A 23,506-nucleotide genomic window follows, 5' to 3' on the forward strand; every position below is an offset into this window, starting at 1 on the left:
CTCCCTGGAGGGGAAGGAGCTGGGTGGTCCTTCCAACTGTATTTTGGCCCACCTCTTTCTACAGTACGGCACATGACAATGTCTTGATTTATTTCCCATGCTTCTCAAAAATGCCTGCTTCTGCTCACAACACAGTCACCTACAGTTTTGCAGTAGATGTCACTAACCCGAAGACCTTCCTAGCCCTGGGAATAAAAGGATGTAACAAGCGTTTGCCTTAGGTAAGCGATAACCTTTTCTACACACAACAAAGAGTATTCTGGTTTTAAAAATAAATGCCGAAAAAAGAATTTACTCTGATTTGCGGTAACTATTCCTCCCCAAAACCCCAGCAGAAAACCCTGACTAAGGTCATTTCATTCTGGCTGGAAGAATAGAGGAAAACTCCATTAGGAACAGTGCTTGCTAAAACTAATACTGTCCTGCAACCTCCATTAGGCGCATCTCACTATGAATCTGCATTTCGATACACATTTTGCAGAACACGTATCAGCTGACAGTTTAGACCTGATTCACTGCTCACCGAGTTCCAGCTGATCCTAGGAACACAGTTGGTTTTACCAGGGACAGACTCAGCTCCAGCGGTGGCAGACAAGATTTCAAGCTAGATGTCTTGGTTTCACTGGCATCATCTGAGCCTGAGCCTCAGAGGAAAGCAGACTCCTGAGTCACCGTTTTGCAGGTTTTCCTTCAGATAAAACCCACTGGATAACCACCAGCCACAGAAACATTCTCAAACCAGCCTGCCCATATTAATGTCTTAGCACTAAGAGGTTGTCTTCAGGGGACAAAGCACTTTGCAAAGCTTTCTTTGCTGCTGCCTTCCTGGGAAAGGTCAAAGCAAGTCCTTGATGGCATTTCTCTCTCATTCAAGCACACAATTTAATTGATAAATATCCATTGGGAAATACACCTACACATAGAAAAAGGCCTGGCATAATGCACCTTTGCAAGAAAACAACGGCTTTCAAGATGTCACGGTTCTAGCACAGGTGATGTTAACACCATGAGCTGTACTGACGCCAGGAAGACAAGACAGTACGGACCCCTTAAAATCTGTCAGGTCTTTAGAAATACAGATATATGTTAGGAAGCCCCTCCTTTCACTCGTTAAAGGCTCTCACTCATTAAAGGTGGCCAAGGAGAGTCCAGAAGAGATGGACGGACAGTGGGGCAGCACCTGCAAGCCCCCATGCTCCGCAGGCTGGCGGGGTGGATGTGGGCGAGCGGGGGGGAGGATTTCAGGTACTTACCCTGAATCTGACTCTGAGGCTGAGGGTTAAAAGCAGTGGTGTGGTTCAAGGATGCTCGTGGGTTGGGTGTGGGGGCTGGGTGGTGTGGGCTGACCCTCATGGCCGTACGACGCAACTGCTCCAGTTCACTCAGGCGCTCTGAAAAGGACAAGCTCCCGGGCTTTGTCTGCTCATCTATTTTCTGACGATGTCCTATTGTGGGAGGGGGGGGAAAAAGATCAGAAAATCTCACTGATACATGAGGTCTGTTGACTTATTTTATTTTTTCTTTTTTTTTTCTTTTTTTTAACCCCTCATCCACTGGCAAAGTAACTAACCAGCTAGCGGCCATCTGAAATTAAACTGAAACCACCTCTCTGCAAGAACAGGAGACACAAGCAAGTCATGCACTGTAACCGTATCGTGGGGCAGCCTGAGACATGGCCTAGTCTGATGAACCATATCCACTGAAAATTGCAGTGCCTTCTTACACCTCGCACTGGGAGAGAAGGCGTTTCTAAAAGGAGGACTGTCTGCAGGGATGCAAAGTGAGGAAACATTGAGTGGTCCCTGTGCTAAACCTGCACTGGAATAATTCCTCAAAAATTCAATTACAGATTGTCATAAGGTACCATAATTAGACAAGTACTGTGGGGCTATAAAATAACAAACCCAAACAAATCCCATTTTTGGATCCTTTTGCAGTGGATTTACAGACAGAAATATGAAAGAAACACCAGAAGCTGGCAGAATTGAAACTGGAATAATGAAGTCTCTCTTAGTGGCATTGGGAGCTTCAGAAACATGAGGTCCCACCAGACATCCAAGCATAAGAGAGTAAATGCTGACATTACAGCATCGGCCAGTGCACAGTGGACTTGGTCATGGCCACGTGGGAGTTACAGGGTCCAGCACTCCCCAGGGCAGACCTTGGAGCATGGTCCCCATGAAGCTCCGGTGCTGCAGCCCACGGGGCTGGGAGGCAACAGGGAAGGTGCTGGAGAGGCCCAACTCCAGCACAGCATTGGGGCACATCCAGATTCAGCTGGAAGGGCAGAGACATATCTCATCACGGGCAGGACTGGTTTCAAGATAAGTCTTAGCTAGCAGCAGTGAACAGAATGAAAGGACAAAGGTAATGCATTTCTAACTGTTGCCTGTGGCTGCTCTCTGCTCTGGAATCCTTTGTGTGTCAACCTGTAACCATAAAGACATAAGAGGGACGTCTCATCTGCTGGAGTACTTGCTCTCTGGTAGGCACTATGAAAGCATAAATTTTAAATTCTTTTCCACCTTCTTAAGAGCTATCTTATTGTCACAACTTTGCAAACCACTTCTGTGTCCACTGGTTTCCAGTCTTATGAGATATCCTTCAAAAGTGGGGTATCTTATCCTGGAAGGCTGCTGACATCACACTTTGAGGCTGAAATGGAAACCTCCCTAGCAGACTTCTGTTTGGTGAAATGTCTGAAATGGGATGGTTCAGCCATGTTCCCAACCAGGTGGAATCAAAACTTTCCTATGTAATTTCCCCCCGCCTCTCAATAGGCTTTTTCTTCTTAAAGATCACAGAAAACAGCCCTTCAGCAGAAAGCCCAAAAGCAGACTCTCTCTGACACACAAGTTGTCCTTTCAAAGACGCTCCTTCCAAATGCAGGGCAATGAGTCTATGAGGACGTACCCTGACCCCATCTGTATTTAGTCAATGGAGTAGGATCCCCAGCTCCAAAATGTCATTTTCATGCCTTCTTCTTGGGGACCATCTTGTGGAGCAGTGGATGTCATCATCCCTCCTTTAATCCCAAACCCAATCCCATTTCTGCACGTTGCATTTGTCTCAGGAAATCAGCTGCCTCATGAATGTTTGTGGCTTATCCCTTCCCCTTCTTCTCATAGGACACTGTTACCCTGACGGGAACGCATGTCAAATCTCTAGCCCAGAGGTCAAACATCTTTTTTTCTACTTGTTCCTTTAAAGAAAGTGGCATTATCCTTGGTTTCTGCTGAACACCATAGTTTGCTGTCTATCTTCTCCCGATTTTCATTTTCCTGTCTTGAAGAGTTGCCTTCTGCAGATTTCTTTGCATCTCCATCCTCCTGTCAAGGGGATAGCCAGTGCTGTTCCTATGGTTAGTCTTCTCTCAACTCACAGCTACAGCATTGAAACAGACTGGCACAAAACTGCTGAAAATAATCCACCATGCCCTATTCCAAACATCCCCATAGTATTTAATACATGAACATTCATAAACATCCAGCTTCCAATTTTGAGTATCAGTGAATAAGCAGCAAAAAGTCTCTGAAGAGCTCTGTATGCCCCTTATTCTACAGAGCACTCTTTCAAGCCACCCTAACAGCTCAATCAAGACACAGGACCATTTTATGCACTAAAAGGAAAATGTGCATTTAAAAGCAGTTCCCAGTAGCTGCATTTCTAAAATTAAATTTTATAACTTGTATTATGGTTCCAAATCGCAGTGGCTCGGCATTTCTTCCTGTTGCCAGGCCCTTTGGCACAGCTTGAACTGTCTCAGATTCCACACTGTGCTGTAAATTATCCCAAGAGGGGGGGAAAAAATTAAAATATAAAAAGACATATTATATAGTAGCGGTTTCATCATTAAAGAGACCCATTAAGGCTTAAAAAAAAAAAAAAAAGGAGGGGAGAAGCAAAGAAACATGAAAAAGACTTTTATCTGACATTCTGGTTGGTCAAGAGCAAACACTTCATTTGTCAGCAGTGCAAAGCTGGATGCTGCCTCAAGCCTTGGGCTCCTGACCCTGGGCTCAAACACAAACACGCGGAGTCATACAAGATGTGTAAAATACCTCATACATTTGGATTATTTTAAGCTTCAGCAGGCTGAACCCAGGGCTTGCAGAGCCAAGAGCCAGATCCTTCCAAATCCATCCCCCCGATGTAATTTATTCTAATTTCAAATTCCGCTCAGACATCTTCTGCTTTTAAGTGAGTGCACCAATGCCAAGTTTGACCCCCTGCTGCCCTACCTTCTCCTCCTACCTCCCTGGTGCTGCCCTCCCGGCATCTGGAGTTTTGCCTGCCTGGCATGAAACCAAGCATCCCAGCAGCTCAAGCGTGTGTGCTAGCAGCCTCGCACGGAGGTGAGCAGTTCCTCCGAAGCCAACAGGACAAGGGCTGCATTAAGGCTGCTGAGGCAGGAATTAACTTTCCTGCTTTGAATCTAGCTCAGGCACTAAATTTGTGTTGAGCTGGCACACGACGCTGGGCAGGGCAGACAAACCCAAGCTCGCTCTGAACAAACCAGCAAGCAGGTGGTGAGCAGGGAAAATTAATCCAGGCACAGCATCCTCCCGAGGTCACTGTAGGGCACCCCCTTCCCAGGCCAGCTCCCTCCGAGCTGACAGGACTATCTCTGCCTGTCTCTGCACCACGCATCCACGAAGTGAAACTCCTGGACCCCCCAACCCAGCCCTCCACTGCCCCATATCATCCTGCTGAATTTTGGGCATTGAAGGGGGGTGTTTTGGCTAGCAGCCTCCTGCATGGGACCTCCTCTATAGCCTGGGGGTACCAGTGGTGCATCGGCACACCCAAGATCTCTCATCCCTTGGGCTTGTGGAAATTCCACTCAAGTCAGTGCATTCAGGGAAGAAAGACCAGCACCAACAGGTTCCTTATCAAGGGAACTGCTGTTGTTTTCATCCATACGTTGTAATTTCTGACGGGAACTACCTAGAATCAACACCAGGCAATTGTCACTTCAAGATGTAGCTCCAAAAGTGGCTCTTTTTTTTTGACCCCCAATCAGAAGAGCTATTTAACCGTTTTTCCCTTGCTGACTGCTGCAGGTAGTAACACAGAACCTGTTTTGCATGAAAGTCTGCAGGAGGGAAGTGAAGAACTATGTCAGAAAAATATAACAAATATAAATGCTTTTCCCAAGCCACTATAAATGTACAGGCAGAGCTTTGCTAGGGTGACTTGCTTTTTCGTGTTTATTAGCTTTACTTTGAAGTTATCCTCTAAACACCTTGCTTAAAGAGCAGGCAAGTTATCCTCAGTTCACCCCTGTAAAGCCCAAGACTATTATTATCCCACTTTTATAGGTGGAAAACTGAATGACAGAGAAATGAGGTGACTTGCCTGTGGTCAGGCAATGACCCTGTGGCCGACGCTCGTCTCCCAGCTCGGTGTGGTGACCACAAGCCCAGGCTTCCCCTTTCCAGGAGAGCAGCGTGATGCAGGATAAAAAAGAGCAGCAGAAAGGTGCTTGGAAACTGGTGAGGCTCTGCTGAGCTGGCAGTTTGGCCACAAGGATCTGCCACTTTTGCAAATCAGATGGGACTTTATGGAAGTCAATCAAACATCTAGCTGTTGAATGAAGAAGGCCTTAGCCCAGAGCTCACAGAGACAGCTGGCTTGCCACGAGGCAGCACCGCTGTCCCCCTTCCCTCCCTCTGTCCCCATTTTTGACAAGCATCAGTTTGCAGGTACTAGCAGAGGAAAGAAAAGGGCAGCATTTTTTTTCCCTTGGGTTGTAGGGTCAGTGTTTGAGACACTGGAATAAATAGGACAGCCAACCTGCTTGGCTAAACTACAGGGTTTGGGGGCTTTTGGATATTTTTTTCCTTATCCTTTTCAAGTACTGTCTCAGTGAGGTCAGGCAGATTTTTTTATGCAGAATATTAAACAAGGAGGGCAGAGAAAACATTAGCTTTTCCGATACTTTTACAGCAACGTGACATGAAAGTGCTTTCCCTCTTAATGGGAGGGAAATGCAGTTTTATGGACTTTAAGAGACTGTGGAGCACTCAGCTTGGCCCATGGCCATCTGGTTGGGGCTCTGGATGTGGAAACAACAAGAACAAAGTGCCTTGGCAGCTCCCAGTTTTGTGCACATTGGGCACTCATTGGGAATGGCTGCTCGGTCTGGGTTTCACACCATGGCTGGTCCCATGGAGATGACAGCAGCACTCCAGGCTGCCTCCAGGTGCAGAAAAAGAAACAGGTTTCCCATTACTTTCCTTTTAACCTAGTTTTTAAAAGTGTCACTAGATGCCTTTCAGGTTCAGAGGGGCAGAAGCAGGTAAAACAGAAGCTAAGGAAAGGCATCGCTACTCTCATTCTGCCAGCTGAAGCCACTGAAATTCCTGTGGGTACCCAGGACTGTTTTTCAAGTAAACACTGCTGGAATGGATTAATGGACATTTTTTTTCTCTTTTAATCAAGTCAAGTCACAAGACGAGTACACTCTTCTGTCGCCTGCTCTCATTCACTCACAAATCTGACTATTTGGAGCTGGTGCATCAGGAAGTACTAACGCCCGCAAAAGATATGGGCTTGGGGGTCCAGGTGTCTGATGGAGACTCACTGGCTCACAGCTGCTGAGCATCCCAGCCAGAGGAAGACCCGAGCAGAAACACCACAGGTTTTCTTGTGTATCATCCACAAGTTTTCTGCCCCAAATCAGCATGTTGTACTTGAGTGGAGATAGTATAAGGGGAGTTTAATTAAGCAGAGCCCTTTCTCCCTGAGGGGAGCAGAGTACCTCTCTCCTCTGCCCTCCCTTTTCCCAGGCAGAAATGGAAATGTTTCACACCCAAAAAGTGGATTATACACAGGAAAATACAGCATCTGGCCAGACTTTGCCAAAATAGGGAGTGACTGATAAGATGCGATGCTTTGGTTTAATGAAAGGTGGCTGGTTTGGAACTGCATTGGACCTTGATCCAAGCATCTCCTCTTTTCAGGGCTATTTGTGTTCAGGTCTTTGGTTTGGTTCCAGCTCTAGCGGGGTAGAAAATAAGCCATGTTTTATTGTGTCCAATTAAGAAAGTGGTAAACATTGTTTTGTGCCATTGAGTTAAAATAAATCCAATTATTTTGTACATAGTGAAGGATGAGAAGAAAATATACTCTTTCACATTATTCTAGGAAGCGAGCACACTATATACGTCTGTAAACAAAAGTGAATTAAAGTTTAGTGCTTCTATATTACTACCAAGCTGGAAAATGTAAATGCTTGAAAGCCAACTATCCTGCTTACAAAAAAGCATTTTCTTTGCTAACAATAGAAATAGTACCTTAAGTGCATAAACCAGTAATATTTTTCTATGTGCCAGACATCCCACATATAAAGTACCTGGCACACTCTTTTTTCCTGATTTCCTGCACAGAAAGAGCAAGTAGTATAACTTTCCTAGGACACGGTTTGCTGTGTTTTCAAACAGACCTGACCTGATCCAGCAGAGATGTATGCACATGCTTAGTGTAAAGCACTAACCATTGCCACACAGCAGCCCACAGGCTCTAAGAAATCACGCTTGAAAATAAAACCAATCTGTAGAGTGGTTTCCTCTCTAGCCTCCGAAAAGATTTATACCACCTTCAGGCATGAGGAGGATCAGTATGGAACAGTGTCAGAGCTCACCGACCTCTTGCACAGTGTTAAAAATACAATGTAAGAAGTTCTTAAAAAAGGAATTAGACACACTGTAGGACATTTTCTCTTTCCTCAGTTAAAAATATTATTGCTGTGGTAAGGAAAAATAATGGTGATGATAGTCAGAGCTTTGAGCAGACTCATCAGCAATTATATTTTTTTGCTGTTTTTCCTAAGCACTGTACAATACAAGCCTTCTTTCCAGACAGAAGGAACATCGTGGTAGACAGGATATTATGCTCAATGTTTTCGTGCTGTGTCTGTAATTACCAGCAGAATCAGTGTTGGTCATCAGACCCAACCTGACCGTAGGCACGAGGTGCTGGGAAATGTGTGAATGAGGCTGGATATTACGTGACTCGATGACCAGGCTGACATCCAGAATGCGGAGCAATGCCAAGCACAGACAGACTGACACCAGGAAGCCCTTCCAGATGCATTTCTACTATCAGCTCCCTGGCAAAACTCACCCTTTCTGCGTCTCTGTGGAAAAATCTGCTTGTTGCTCCAAGTAACTGCAGACAGACTAGATGTTTCAGGTATGATCCTTTGCTGAGCATTTAATTTTTCCACCTGGTGATCCAATCTGGCTGTGCATTGAACAAGTGTCCAGTGATACCAACAAGGTGAACAAAGATTTACAGGGCAGGTTCCCTGCTCTCTGGTAACTCCCCACTGTACCTGGGGGAAACCCCAGGTAGCTTCTTGCACCTCTGTTGGGGGGTTAGTTGCCCCACTGTAACAACGTGCACCCTGAGCAGCTGGTGCATTTTTTCCTACATGTTTTAAGAGTAGTTAAACAATATTTTGGCATTATTTTTTCCTTACCTTTTCTTTTTTAAATCAGTGCTTTTTTGAAAAACCACACAAACAGACACTATAGATAGTGCAAAATTTGCAATGAGAGGGAGCCCTGCCCTGGAACAAGTGAAAGCAGGTGAGAGTCTGGATCAAGCCCCTCTTGCTTGGCCTGTACTAGAAAACAAACTTTGGTTTCCTATTTTTAGGTGAGTGCTCTAATTGCAGGCTGAGAGCCCTTTTTGTTACTGATTCACTATCCAGCTGTGTTGGGAGAGCTTCAGTGGGGAATGTCTCCAGGAATAGGGACAAGAGGAGGCTGCTGGTCTCCCCTGCTCCAGCCAGCACACTGACTGTCAGACCACGGGCTCCTCCAGGCTGGGTCCCTCCAGTTCTCTCCCTGCCTCCTGACGAACATATGAAAAGTCTCACGTATACCCTGAGGTACCACAGCCAGAAAAAGCAATCTTGACAATTTTTGCGAGGCAGGAAATATACTTCCTTTCCCCCCAGCTCTGCTGGTGAGGCCTGTGCTGTACCAACAAATAGCAATGCACAAATGTATTTCTACTTAAAACACAATTATTTTGCTTGCCATGGATCTACCAAAACTTCTGATGAATCTGACATATGTATGTCCTCTATTTCTGTCATGGAAGTGCAATTATTCTGTGGGTTCACCCCAGGAATTAGGTCATTGCAGCAAAGTAAAAGTAAGGGAACCAAGTGTTAGGAGTTTGGAGGGAATAAGTTGTTCATGAAAGTTAAAATAGTCTGCAAAATTATACCCTTTGCTTTCTTTTCCCTTTCCCCCATGTCAATGTATATACTTTAAAAATCCCGACTCCTTGACAAAGTTTGAATAACTCCCAAATTAAGCATCGCATTGCCAAAAGCCTCTTTTGTTTCTTTATAGTTTGCATCTTCCCACACGTACAAACTGCCATAAGAATACCCTGCAGCCATGGGCTGAGACATCATAGTTGAAGATATGTATGAAGGAGTAGGTGCAGAATGAGACACAACCAGCCAACCAACAGCTCAGCAAGCAACCAAGAAAAATACAGGCACAAAAAGACACTTCTGTCCAAAGAAAAGCTGCAGAAACACAAGGCTCAGGCAGCAAGGACTGAGCCACCATTTGAGCAGCCCTTTGGAGAAGGTTGCCTCTCTGCTGAATACAGGGGACCAGGATCCTAATTCAGGCACCTTAATCAAATGTGTGAGCTTAAGTAGGGTGAATCTGAACCCCCTCCCTCAGCCCAAGTGGGAAAAGCAAGGGATGATATCATTTGCCACCTTTGCAGTGCCTCCGAGAGGACAAATGAACAGGAAAGCGAGTTGCACAAACATCACAGTATTGGAGGTCAGAGAAATAGTTTAGACAGAAACCCATTTCATCAGTCCACCAAAATATCTCTAGACAGTAAAAGATCTCCATCATCCAGCCTCAGGCAGAGTTGAACAAGGGACCTGCGGCTTAAAGGTCAAGTCTTGTGGCTCACTGTTTTTGTAAACCAGGGGAATCTGGCAACACAGAAGTAAATTTACTCCCCATGGATACTGACCGTTCAGACTTTCACGACTTGTAAAAAACTTTGCTCCTGTCCAGAAAAAGTATATAGCCAGGCTAGGCACTTCCCTTGAACTAAAGACCTTTGCTCTTACCAAGTCCAGTGACTGGTGTTTCCACATGATAGTTGAAAATACCTGTGTTTCCGAAGAAATGAGTTTGGATATTTTAATCTGTAGGTTACTAAGCAGTCCCTCCTCTGTACTAATGCTCCATTGTGCCTACACAGGACTGCAGTTCACTGAAAGCTCATAAATTTCGTGTGGTTCTGCCTAGTCTTTATTTTAGGTTCTTGAACCATTTTTTGCTTTCCTCATTTTCTTTGCAGCTGCAGAGAGATATAGTAAGCTACTGTATAGCATTTTGAAAGCAGGGCCTCTGAGAAGTTTCCAAACTGCATACAAGCAGGTTATTCTTTGGCTTGTTTTCTTTGGCTTGGTGTTAGCAGTACAGAATGAGTCAAACAGTATTAACTTTCAAGAGGGAAGTGGTGTGGTCAACCAAAACTGTTTGCGGCTAGATTGCGAAGATAGGTAGAGCAGGTAATGAAGAACAGCCCATAATGCAGGGTGTAGGTAGGAGAGGCAGACAGAGTCAGACAAACAGAATCCTTAATAATTAAATCAACACTGTCGCCTAAATTTTTCTGCAGCTTTATGTATTAAGGTTATGACACAGCCTGGCTTTTCTGGACTGGTCAGCCTTGAGAAGATGGCCTGGTGCATATCGTGCTTAATGGACTCAAACTACAATACTCTGCAAAGGAAGAATAAAGGTCAGCCACTATTAAAAAAAATAAATAAATCAACTTTTCATTTATGGCTGGTTAAATTTTTTCTCATGTCTCCTCCCATTTTTACAGGCTGTTCCTTATCTGTTCCATGATTAAAGAAGGCAGGGAAGATGTTTCCATCTTGCCCTCTCTTTAGGATGTGTTTCAGTTATAAACAGGCACATCGTGCCCTCATACAACAGACAACTCCTTCCTTTACAATTCAGAAGCTCAGTTGAGGTGGCCTCTCCCAGGCATTGCTCTCCCTTATGCTTTGCACAGACCCATGCAGCACTGACATAGGAACAGTCTGACCAAGATTTATCATTAACACTGATAGAAGATGCATTTACTCATTACAATTCCCTATTGCAGCAGACGAGCAAAGAGCTAGGACACAAATGGAGATGTAGAGCAAAAGTCTTTTTTGCATTCTCCACAACGGGTAGACAGGTATTTTTGTATGGGCCTGCTGCACCTTCTGATAATCCAGGGCAGGCGAAGCTGGGAGGGACTGCAGTGCAGATGGATTTTCACCCCTTACAGTTTTATTCCAAGAAGAAAATAGAGCTGTTCACCGAAAGTGCTGCACAACTTCATCCAGCCTTTCTCTTAAACGTGTTGTTTTGGTAAACCTGTAAGTAAGGCAACTCCCTCCTCAAAAACAGAGGCTTCAGAAAAGGTCCTGCACTGCCAAAACCTTGTTTAGTGATCAGGAGCATCTGATCACTCCATGGAGGGTGAAAGTTTTCCTTCCCCTTCTCCAAGAGAAAGAGAAAGCCCTCTCTCCCACCTCCTGTGGAGAGCAGGGTGAAGGAAGTGGGTTGCAGAAGTTGTGTGCAGTTGGGTCCTCCTGCCCTCCACCACATCCCTGAAGGAAACCTCATCTGCCAGCAGCGCGGTAGGCTTTTGGTGGCCAACCCTGGAGGGACAGCGGGATGACCAACCAATGCTCCAACAGCCCAGCTTTGCCAGCTAACCTCCTTCTAGGAAGGGCAGGGGCTATATTACACCCTTAAAACCACAGTAGGCAGCTCCACTGAGGGGTTTCAACTACAAGTCCATCATGCAACTACAAGTTGCATGTTTCAGCTACAAATCCAGCTGATGTGAAGCCCCAGCTGCTACTTCAAACCTTTCATTCACGTTTAATGACTACCATTGAGAAGTCCTTCCTTGCTGAAGAAACATGATGGATGAAGGACCAGATTCAGAAATCTTTGATTCAGAGCACCACCAACTAACTTTACTGGAAAGATACTTGGCATGTCAGTGAACTAAGGTCTTCAGTGGGGACCACCATATAGTCACATCCCCTATGGCCAACATGCTTGCCAAGGTGATGCATATTAATGCTTTTCTTTACATACAGACACACACACACACAAAATACAAGTGGCATCTATGCAGCCTTTTTTCGTATTTCTATGGAAAATGCTCCCACCCAAAAAGACCTGTTCACCAATCCTAACAGCTACAGATTCTTTGTAGGTGAGTGCAGTTGACAGGAGAAAGTCAGACCTACTCGCTGGTTAGGAAGCATTTTCAGAAGTAATATAGATTCACCTAATCCCGCTTTTGTCAGTTACAGAGTACTTGCCCACTGATCTCAGCTAGACTGACGCTGTATATCCCTTGAAAATCCCACCATGCATATATAGGTAAACACTTATAAATATTCACCACAGTCTTTGTAGCCATTCAACTGCTAGGCAATAAAATAATGAATTTTAAGTGCAAAAAACCAAAGTTGATAAAGACAAAAAAAGTGAAAGAAATGAAAAATAACTTCCTACCTGTTCTCAATTTAAAATCACAATAATTCAAGGGGGGTGGAAAAAGAGCTGTATGGGATTAAATGACTCAAAAAAGGAGTTGAAATAATTTCAATAGGACTGGGCCAGTCTTACCGCCGTTCCTAGCCCACACTGGAGCAACTCTGGTTTCCTGTTTACCTGCTTTATGCAAGGAAGGAGCTTGTCCTGTCAACACATCTTTAAAAAAACAGCCAAATAGCTAGGCAAGCAAGTATGTATGAGCTACCGCACTCCCAGAAAAGCAGTCTTGACACAAGATTTCTTATTGCACATATTTGATAATTTTATTGAACTAAAATGACAAATTCCCTGCCTCACATCACCCAACAGCAACTCTCCTAACTGACTCAGCAGTGAGACTGATAAATGTCAGGGAAGATAATCCTGTTCCATCTTTTCAATATGGAAAAGAAGTATCTGCACCATGAAACCTCAAGGACGCTGGTATTAAAAACCTACTGAGGTCCTACCTATTGAGTAGGACAAAAAGGATTCCCCCTATCACTGTTATGCCAGGGAGTGCTGAGCATTCATATAAATTTCATAATCCTTTGCACATCTGATGGAGAACAACCAGCACTGTTTTTAGGAGCTGCGGGTAGCTACTAGCCAGTTAAAGCTCATATGAGGCAGGTCTTGCCTGAACCTTGTCTGCGCTGAGGGATATTTTCATTGGGGTAGTTACAGCAGCTACTGGTCCTTGCTTTTACTGGTCTTTTCAGCTTGTTGGCCACATGCCTGATGGTATGTCTGTATGATTTCCAATATGAAACCAACTGCTTGAGAGCATGGGCTTTGCTTCAGATTCCTGCTGCCAGTGAAAGCCCCCCTGGGTGGCCAGGCAAGGAGACTCTGGGACCTCAGATAACAGGCTGGTGCTGTGCCAGCCTTGACAGCTGCTGTGAGGGAGCCAACCCCGGCCCGGAGCTGCCCCTGCCCCAAGGGGGCTGCTCTGCCATCCCCTCATGGAGGAGAAGGGGCTTGCCGAGCAGCCGGGATGTGGCGCACAGAGAGGTCTTTCTGGGACACAGGGGACCTGACAGCTGCGGAGGTGCCCGTGGATGCTCTACAGAGCTGACTGCATCCAGACACATGGCCTCTGGTCCCGTTCTGCAGCCAAACTTGTAACATCTTTTGTCAGGTGGTCCCGTGCTATGCGATGCTCCTGTGCTATATGGTCCTGTGCTAAGCCAGAAGGTGCAATGCTGTATCACTGGAATAATTCACGCTGGTTGTGTGAAAGTGCGTGCATAATGGAAACAGGCTGATTTCCCCCTCACTCTTCACTTTTCTTCAGAAAACACAAGTCACAAAGGGACAAACTGCTCTCTGCTCTTTCGCTCTTTGTGTACTTTCATTATGAAAAATGGGCTGGTGGCGTGCACAGCTTTCACAGCAGGGGGAGACGTGCCCAACCGCAGGATGTACATTTTAGGCTGTTGTTCCCTTGCTGCTCTGGGGGACCGTGGAGCTGGCCTTGCTGCCAGGGGACTGCTAGGACTGTGCTGCCTGTTCAGAAACAGCTCCTTTGGTCTGCAAGCATGCCCTTGCAATAATATACCACTTTATTTTATTTAAATGGATTCAATTGCTCTTTGTCCGTCCTTTGATAAGACACACACACAGAAAGGAAACCAACAGCAATCCCCTACATACCCGTAACCATTTAGAGACAGCAACGCATCAAGTCACATTGTGTGAATTTGAGCTAGCGATGTTTTGTAACTTCCCCCAGCTGCCACACGCTTGCATAAAACCATTGCACAAGCCAACCAGAAACGTCCCCAGAGTGCACCCATAATTTAAGCACTAGTCCACCCACGTTGGTGTCACCCAGACAATAGGATGCAGGGACAGAAATGCACAGGCATAGACCCGGCAGTGCACAACCGTCGGCTTTTCTTGCAGCCCATCCCTTTCTTTTGTCTGTACACAATCTATTTAGATTGGAAGCTCTCAGGGGCAAGCACCTTAGCCAAGATTTTTTTGAAAAGTGATTAGCAAAGTTGGGTGGTGATACTGAGAGGCTGGTGTGCTACTGAGCACAGAACTAGTGCTAGTAAAGGAAGAAAGAGTGCCAGTTGCATTTCTGTTATATGGACAATCAACTTGTAAGCACCACCTCTGCTGTCTACATGTTTTAGGCACTGTAAGTCTCCAGGTGAATGGGAGGATCTGTTAAGTCATTACTGAAATTTATATGGTGGGTCTCTAACACGATGATTCAGTTTTTCATGGTTCTAAACTGTTCATTGGTACATGTTAGTCCCAGTTTCCAACAGATGGAGGCACTTGCAGCAGAAAGCAAGCAAGAAATTAAGGCATTTAGTATTATTTCAGTTCACTGAGATGAAAAGTTTTTTTGGAGGATGGTTTGATTTTCCTTGCATGAAAGGCTGAAGGTGATGTGAAACCCTCAGAGGAATCATCCCTTCCCAGCCCGACACATGCAGAGTCTTCTTCACTTCTATCATGGGACGGGGGATGCCGGCCCCTTGTGGGCTATGCTGACTCTCCTCCCAGAAGCTGTTCTGGGAGTCAAAGTCTGTGGGCAAAGGTTGGACAGGGCAGGGGAAAGGATAAGCAGATAAGGTACACTTAACACCACCAGCCCTTGGGGATTGCCTAAAAAAGACCTCAGGCCAGGCAAGGGGGTGTTTGAAAATTTCCTTCAGAACAGCTACAGAGCATGGGCTTTCCTTGAACCTTACAAGTGAGGTGGGATCTCTTCAGATCAGGATCTGAGGGTGTTAGCTGTGGTTGACCAAAGATGTACCTGCACATACCCACCTGCCCCAGCTAGCTTTGACAGGAAGCAAAATGAAATTTCCATTCCTAAAAAGCTGCTTCTTGGGCCAGCAGCTTTTTAAGCTCCTTCTCAAATACTGCTCAGCAATATTATTCTCTTTCTGCCCCTCTGCATCCTGCCCTTTGATATAAGAATGCCAAAAAAGTGGGAAAACCACATATCCAATATGGGATAATGACGTTTAATGCCCAGCTTAACCTTGGACATCTCAGGCCCACCGGGGCTAAATCCATGTAGCCTTTTCATTTTGTGGCATTTTCAGGCACCTTGTCCATAAGTGAATTTTTCAGAGCTATGTAGGTTAAAACAATTCAATGAGAAAAACAGAAAGAAGCAGTCAAAAGAAGAAAAACCTAATTTTTCAGCAGACGTACACAGTAGGTCAAATGGCCTAAGGGAAATATTTAATTTAAGAGTCATACTATTTCTACCAAGTTTCCTAACCAAAAGTATTTTCATCAGGAGCACTACTCTTGATCTGGTTACTGCTAATGATTTTCCCCATGGACTTAGCTCATAAAAACATAAATTGCTTTATGAATCATAGAATCATAGAAGTTGGAGAAGAAAATGATGGGTTAGGTCATCTTGCCCTTCTCCCTGACAGTGCAGTATTATTTCTTTTTATAAAATATTTTGAAAATAAGCATTTATTCAGAGCTGGAGAATGAAAATGCTAAGTTCAAAAGAGATTTTAAAAATACATAATGAAAGCAGTGGAGAAAGAGCCAGATTCTTAAGTACCTTGGCTCTGTCTACAAGCCATGACAATCTGATGAGAAGTATCATCTGGATAGGCACAGTCAGAAGTTCAATGGCAAAAAAAGGACAATGGTGCAAGTCCTGTTCAAGAGTAATTATCACAGTTGTAAATGCAAATCTGGTAGTTACACAGGCAAATATGCTGCTAGGTAAAGGCCATCACAATAACTGTGACCAAATGTACAATGGGACGTGCAAGAACCTAGTCTGCAGGCCTTTGTGCAGAGCAAAGATAATACACACTGTGTTATCATCACCTATTGTGGTACCTCCACACATCCCAGTGAGCCAAAAAGTCTGTGCTTCAAATATTTGCTTTTGGAGCCTTTGGTTTGAGTATTTTTCTGTTTTCCAAAAATGGCTTCAAATCCTGCTCTGTATTACTTTTTGAAGTTTTTTCCCCAAGCATGCCTAGTTGAAAAGGCTGTCCTTTTGCATTAAAAAAACCCACTTTGAGAACCTGTCTAATTCTGGCTCAGAAACTGCTCTTGATCCAACATTATCTGAAGACAAAAGAAAATGTTTCTGTTATTTCTTAAGTTAATCAGTCTTAAAGGTTTTAAAACAAAGGTATTCCTATGTCCTGTAAAGCTGACTAAAAATCGTCCTGGTGTGAAATTCTGACTTTCATCTCAGATGGCCTCAATCTTCAGAAATGGCCCCTTACCTTCCAGCATTTTTCACAGAGAATGCTCAGACTGAGAACCATTATAAACATGAAGTAAATGAATCAAAAACTGTTGCTAGAGTTGTGTTTGGACTTCAGCATGTTTTTTGTAGGTCTCTGTAATACAGACACCAGTATCTAATTTTGTTCCCATTACTGTCTTCCAGGGATTTCTTTTGAATCGGGACATCTTAGAAAAAACAGCTCAGTATTTCTGTAATTCCTTTAGCTCAAGCAAGTGAGTCATGGATCTGAAAGCACGAACGTTCCCAAATATCGATTACTGAAACTAAAAACACTTTAATCTAGCAATTTTTATTTTGATTCTAGTCTCAATACAAGAAGGCCGATATCATTTTAAATCCCTTCAGTACACAGCATACATGTTTTGATACGTCTAACCGCAAATCTTGTATGTGAGTTTGGGCAGGTAACAGCCCGGCAATCTGGTTTTGTACAGGCTACAGGTGTAACTGATCTAATTGAACCAATGCAAAATAGGATACACCCACCAAGCGAGAGTACAGAAAAATAATGCACAGCCCAAACCCGCCAGAACTGCCTCAGAATGGAGAATGCACTTCTTTTTTCCTTCACAGCCTGTGGTGTATCTCATCAGACCAACCCGTATCTCAGTGAAATGTCTAGAGAAAAGAAGAAATACCAGGAAGAAGAAATACCAGACTGATCACAACAGCCGCTGCAATTGAGAAACCCTCGGTGACAAGTCAAACTAAAGGACTTTGCAGCCCACTTAAAAATGAAAGGAGCATAATCCCTTGGACACTGCGTCACAAATGACTTAGTGATAAAAGGAGCTGTGCATTCCTACTGGGGGGCTGTATGACCTCTTCTCCTCACACGCATAAAGCCTCCTGCACTATTGCCTGTGACAAAGTGAAATTATTTACAAGGAAGCTTTTACATACATTTGAGTTGGGAAGATACATATGTTACTTCTGTGTGTATTATATCTCTACTTCCTTTTTAAAATGTAGAATCTTATTAAATATTAACTATTATACCAACTGAAGAATTGATTTAAAACAGTAGGTATGTCTGCAGGATGATTTTGTTTCTTACTATTCTAGCAGACTCATATTCAAAAAAATAAAGCTTATTTGTTGTCTGCAAACTATGAACATGCTCAGGTAATTGCATATGCAAATCCAGAACTTGCATATACAAATATCTTCTTTTATGTGCACAGATGCCTGGTTCACCGGGGATATTTTTCATGGACAATTCAACCACAATTTAAAAAAAAACCTAAACCAAACTAAATAAGAAGTCTTGCCCCGACAGCAGTATTTGTTTTATAGTCTGGCCTCAAATCCAAAAAATATAGGTCAGATCTTTCCACTAAATGCATGCAGCACCATGATGCAACTCAGACAAATGAAGGCTCAAGAACAAAATGCACAGGCAAGACATAAGTTTTCTCAGCTATTTTAGTTGAAGTTTCAAACCTTCCTTTTCTTCCTCTCCCCCAGTTAAGAAACCCTGAGCTGTGAGTCTCATTCTCTAGTGGATGTTTGGATCCTGCTGCTCTCTGCTCCCGGGACGATTCCACTTAAGCAACAGCAAGAACTTCTGCCAAGTGTGCGGGAGGAGTGCAAGAAACTAACCACAAACCTCAATTTATATCAGGGCATTTTGATAAAAATATGAAAATTCCCCATTCAGGTTAGTGACTGAGGTTAACGATTGCCTCTGGTAACAGGCAGCGCATGTGCTGCAGAAGCATCTATACCTGAAGATCTGCTCCACCCTCACTTCACCGCCTAGACAAAACAGCCTGCCCTTGCCACCTGAACAAAACAACCACCTGTGTGAAAGGTGTGGGTATTCCCCTGGAGATATCAAACCATTCGTCTCCTCCTTGTACTTAATTCTTGAAAAAAGAAAGGAAAAAAAAAGAGGAAAGATTGGCTGGCTGTGAAAATGGGTGCTCCTAAGCTATATGACACGATGAGGTACAGTGAGCTCCACAAGGCAGCAACGAGGTGTCCTCTCTCAGGCATTTATTTATTTTTGCAGGGTGGCTGAGCTTGAAAAGTTAGATCAATGACATATTGGTTTCCAATGCTTTAAAATCCTCTTAATATCTGAAAGGCAAGACTAGCAAGAAGTGATGCGTAAGGTATGCGCTGCCCACCTTTTACCAGCATCCCTTCTGTCAGCTTTTGGGTATGATCCAAGTCATCCCTGGGTAGATAGAAATGCAATGCAAGTCATATTCTAGATCAGCGGGACACCCATGAAAAATAAGGCTTCAGGAAGGCATAATAAAACCATTCGTAGAACAGCCTTGGCTTAAAACATACCCACTGCTCCACATGCATTGGATATTGCTGCGTTTCCTGAGGCTGGTGATGAACCCCTATACTAAACCACCAACTTGGCCTTCTGCGAATGCTGTCATTAGCTCACTTACTTCTGGGTTCACGAGGTCCGTCCACTGTTATCTTGATGGCTCTGTGGTATGTGGCTACTTGTGGTGGATTTGTGAAGACCGTGATAGTCAGTGTGAAGCTTTTCCCTGCAACAAGAAAAAAAATGTTACTGAGCATATGTGTTGAGAAAAGGTGTACTTCTCATTTCAGATAGCACTCGAACATACCAAATGGCACTAAAACACTTTAGCTGTCCCTATCTGAAGATAGATATGTGCCCAGAGAGCAGGGTGTATAACCTCACAACTGCCTGGTGGTGGATGCATTCCCGCTGTGGCAACTGCTCAAACCTTTTGGGAAAAAAATTAATTTATATTTAAATGATCTACACTTCTTCTGTAAAAAAAAGGAGGTTACCCCTAAGAGTTAAGAGTTTATCTGATCTGCATGACTGCTGGTACCTTATCTGTACTTTCTAAAGGGTGTTAGTTCAGAGGAGCTTAGAAATTATGGCTGACTCTTCCAAAACTCCCACAGGGATCTGATCAAGAGTGCTTGTTAAAATTAAAGAGAACTGGGTGCTCAGATGCCCTAGGCAGATCGTAAAATCCCACACTTTGTGGTTGAAGCTAGCATTAGATCAATTCCGTGTTGTGAACCAGAACTCTTTAAAAATAATCTGCTACTGCAATGCCAAGAAACAAGGGAATGGAAAAAACAAAAAAATCCCTACAGCTTATCCACAGAGAATTAAAACATTTTATGAAGACATAGCAGAGCATTATGCTTAGATTCTCTATTATTCAGTAAGAAAACTGTAAAGACCTTTTCAAAATTGTTATGTGCATGCCACGGCTCTAAGTTGGGAAAAGTACTCATTTATGATGGCTGCTGGGGAGGGTTTCATATCCCCTTGTGACTGCAATGCCTTCAGATCCTGCTACCCCTGGATTTGCTTTTGGCCAATGCCAGCACTTACTTCAGGCATTTTTTAAATAACAGAAGTAACATTCTGCATCTTTGATAAGACCTCCTATATGCATTCATTATGGCTTTGGCCTGGACAACAATAAAAACATTGCCTGTCAGCAGGTTTAGCATAGTTATCTCAGCATCACAGAGGACTCAGACACTGACAGGAATCTTTGTTATCAGTAAGAGACATCGAGAGACATGACCCCAAGTTAGATAACCAGGAACTGTTTTAAGAAAATGGAGGTTCTCCTCCTTTGGGCACATGCTGTGCAAGCTTCCCCATACAAATCTGCCTGCTTCATTTTACCACTCGGCTCCAGCACTTCCAAGTGCTGAGTTTCTTCCCTTCTAAGACTTCCCATGTTTATTGTTTGCTTCGTTTATCTATATAAATAAATATAAATGTAAATATAAATGCCTTCCTCTAGCAGCAATATTCCCCGCCTCCCTATGCACATTCACTTGCAATTCAATACTTCTCTTAATGCAGTTCCTACTTTGGTGCTAATGGTCTCTATCAACATCACGGCAAGCACACACACGCAACTGTTACTGGAAACTGTCCTCATCACATCCCTGTGAATTAGGGAGGTATTCTCCCCACTCTACAGATGAGGAACTGGGGGGAGATAAAGTGTCTTGGCCACGATCTCACAGGAAGCCTGTGGCCAGCGATGCTAACCACTTTGGCTGCTGCATCTGACTATGATCCTGAATCACAGCCCTGACAAATCAGAAGCTGAAACACAAGCCTCACAAATCCCAGGCCGGTGTCTTCCCACCTCCACATCCTCGCTAGAAAGTAGTCCCTGAGATTGACGGAATTGCACCATAAGCAAAAGTAATTTCAGACCCCTGTCTCAGGGCCTTTGGCCCTCACCTCTTGGGTCCTACATCTACCCAGACCAAAGATGGCTGTGTTCTTGACATTCTTTAAATACCAAATTACATGATAAAGCTTTACAGCTTGGTTACTCTTTCTCTGCCAGCCCAACAGATCTTTCTATGAGGCAACAGTAATAAAGTTTAATAAACTCTTTTCTGAAAAACTTTATCACCCATAGCATTAGACTAAAAAAATATCAGAGGCACCTGTAGATCATCCTTCTTTCCAAAAATGGTTTCCCTGTATCATTATATACAACACCTAGATCACTAAGACTGAAAGAGACTTTGAAAATACACTTTATTTGCTTTACTAATCTGCAGTATTTCCATATTGCTTCCCATTTGTTGTTTTGGTTTTTTTTACAACTGCTGATGCATCAGGTAAGGTGCTCCTGCTGTTCTGCTAGAATACATAGTCAATTTATTTCTTTAGAAGGCTCTTGTGGATTTTCCAGAGAGAAAAGAAACACAGAAAAAAAATTATAATAGTGATATGTAGTAAAATGTGGCCATGTTACCTGTCTACAAGACCAGAATAAAGAAAAAGAGGGAGGTGAAGTTACTTTCAAGATTTTCTATGGAACAGACGAGATCTCAGAGCCAGTATAAGGTTGTGACACAAGCTGGCAAAAGCAGGAAGATACTTAGCTTACGTCTTGTTGACAGAAGACTATTCATTAACCACATACTGGTTAACCACAGGACTATATAACCATAAACCTACATGTCACTCATTGCTGCTTACCAATAATTCTGGCTATGTTTTTTTCTCTGTTTTTTTCTGTTTCATTTACCTTTAGCTTTATTAAGTGGTTTTATCACTTTTATTCATAGCTTCTACACTACTCATCATTTATGTGTCTGGTTGACAAAGGTAGATTTAGATTGGACGTATTGTTAGTGAAATCTGTGTTTTATGGATATACCTGGTTTGGGATGACAGCAGGACTATAAATGTCTCCTCCTTGCTTTTATGTATTATACAGCCATGATACAGATTTTTATTTTCAACATACACTTGCATAATGCATTTACACATAAGCACATACACGTTGCACATACACACACACACACATATGTATGCAACATGCAGCAGACTAAACTGGTGGAAATAATACCAGATTAGTCAGTGGAGGCTGTATTCAGACTCCCTAGCACAGAAGCTTATATTAGATGCCATGATTTCTGATGCCTAAGTAAGTGGACCTCCGAACTATTGGTAGAAGACCTACACTGAGCACTTAGTGTCTCTGCTCAGCTCAGAAAGGGGTGGGTGCCACCAAAACTCAGTCAGACAGCCTAAGTGATTGACTGACCTCTCTAGTGGTTGTAAAGAGGGACCAAACACCCCAAGAAGGCATTCTGAAAGACTGGCCTGGTTTGGATGCCTCCAATAGTCATGATGACAATTTGATGATGTCCTAGCAGTCACAGCAAGCTGGCACGTAGCCCTCCGTAGGCTAACATCAAAATCTGAGACCCTCTGGGTTAAACAGCCCCACAAATCTACACAAAACCATACACAAATTAGTTCGGGTCTATGATGCATGCCTCAGTGTATGGAAGCCAATTGCTATTGTGTCATCATGGGAGTTTTTACCCATAGTGCAAGGGCTGACGTGTGATGTCAATGTCAAGCTGGCCTTTCTGGGGTGCCAGAGTCACTCCAGAGACTGTTGCTCTCTCTGTAACTATCCCTGACAGTTCCTAATATTAGGCACATAGCACCTCACGACCACAACGATTAAATTCTCCAGATGTGGGATGGGGGTCTGCCTTTGGAAACCCTTCTCACAGACATCAAGCACACCCTCAATATTTATAAGGACAGAGCACAAGACTCACTGCCTCCATCAACTCTTCCCTCACAACTAGGGTAGGAAAAATTGCTTGGTAATGTTTATTTTTGCAAGAGCATTAAGGTCAGTACCCTTCTAGAAAAAATAATGGAAACAGTAGCATTTCTGGCCAAAATACAATATTGACTTCTGAAACGATACCTAGACACTGTTGATGGGTTTGCTAGAGACTGTATTATCAAAAGTGCCCTCAAGAGTCACTGCTCTGTGATAGCCAAAATCAGATGGATTAAACCAGTTGTCCCCAGCTCATGACTTTACAGGATTTCTCATGAGACCCCCAGATGGTGTGCAAAGTTGCAAGAACTTAGGAGGAAGCACAATGCATATTGTCTGCCAGTGCTTGCCCAGCAATACTGTTCCTAGACCAGCAAAGGTGAAGATCAGCCTCCAAGACCCAAGCATCTGAAGGTGTTGTGCCCATACCCTACACTGCAATACAGGAACGTGAAGTCTGCATTCAGCCTGCATCCCATCTGACAGAGGCTGGAAGCAAAATGAGCAGTGAGCTCACATCTAGCATGATGAGAGAT

General features: G+C 43.8%; 1 protein-coding gene across 3 annotated transcripts in view; it reads right to left on the minus strand.

Annotated features, from left to right (window-relative positions):
- RUNX1 (RUNX family transcription factor 1) overlaps positions 1-23,506 on the minus strand; it is a 175,679-nt gene that overhangs the window by 34,432 nt on the left and 117,741 nt on the right. For 2 of the 3 annotated variants that reach the window (XM_074858292.1, XM_074858291.1), the window contains exons 5-6: positions 19,293-19,397; positions 1,254-1,445 (exon numbers count right to left, since the gene is read on the minus strand). In XM_074858292.1, the coding sequence (XP_074714393.1) occupies positions 1,254-1,445; positions 19,293-19,397 (297 nt within the window). The remainder of the gene's footprint in view (positions 1-1,253; positions 1,446-19,292; positions 19,398-23,506) is intronic. The other variant, XM_074858293.1, reaches the window with a different exon arrangement.

Source organism: Strix uralensis, chromosome 2, assembly GCF_047716275.1.
Source record: "Strix uralensis isolate ZFMK-TIS-50842 chromosome 2, bStrUra1, whole genome shotgun sequence".
NCBI classification, from domain to species: Eukaryota; Metazoa; Chordata; class Aves; order Strigiformes; family Strigidae; genus Strix; species Strix uralensis.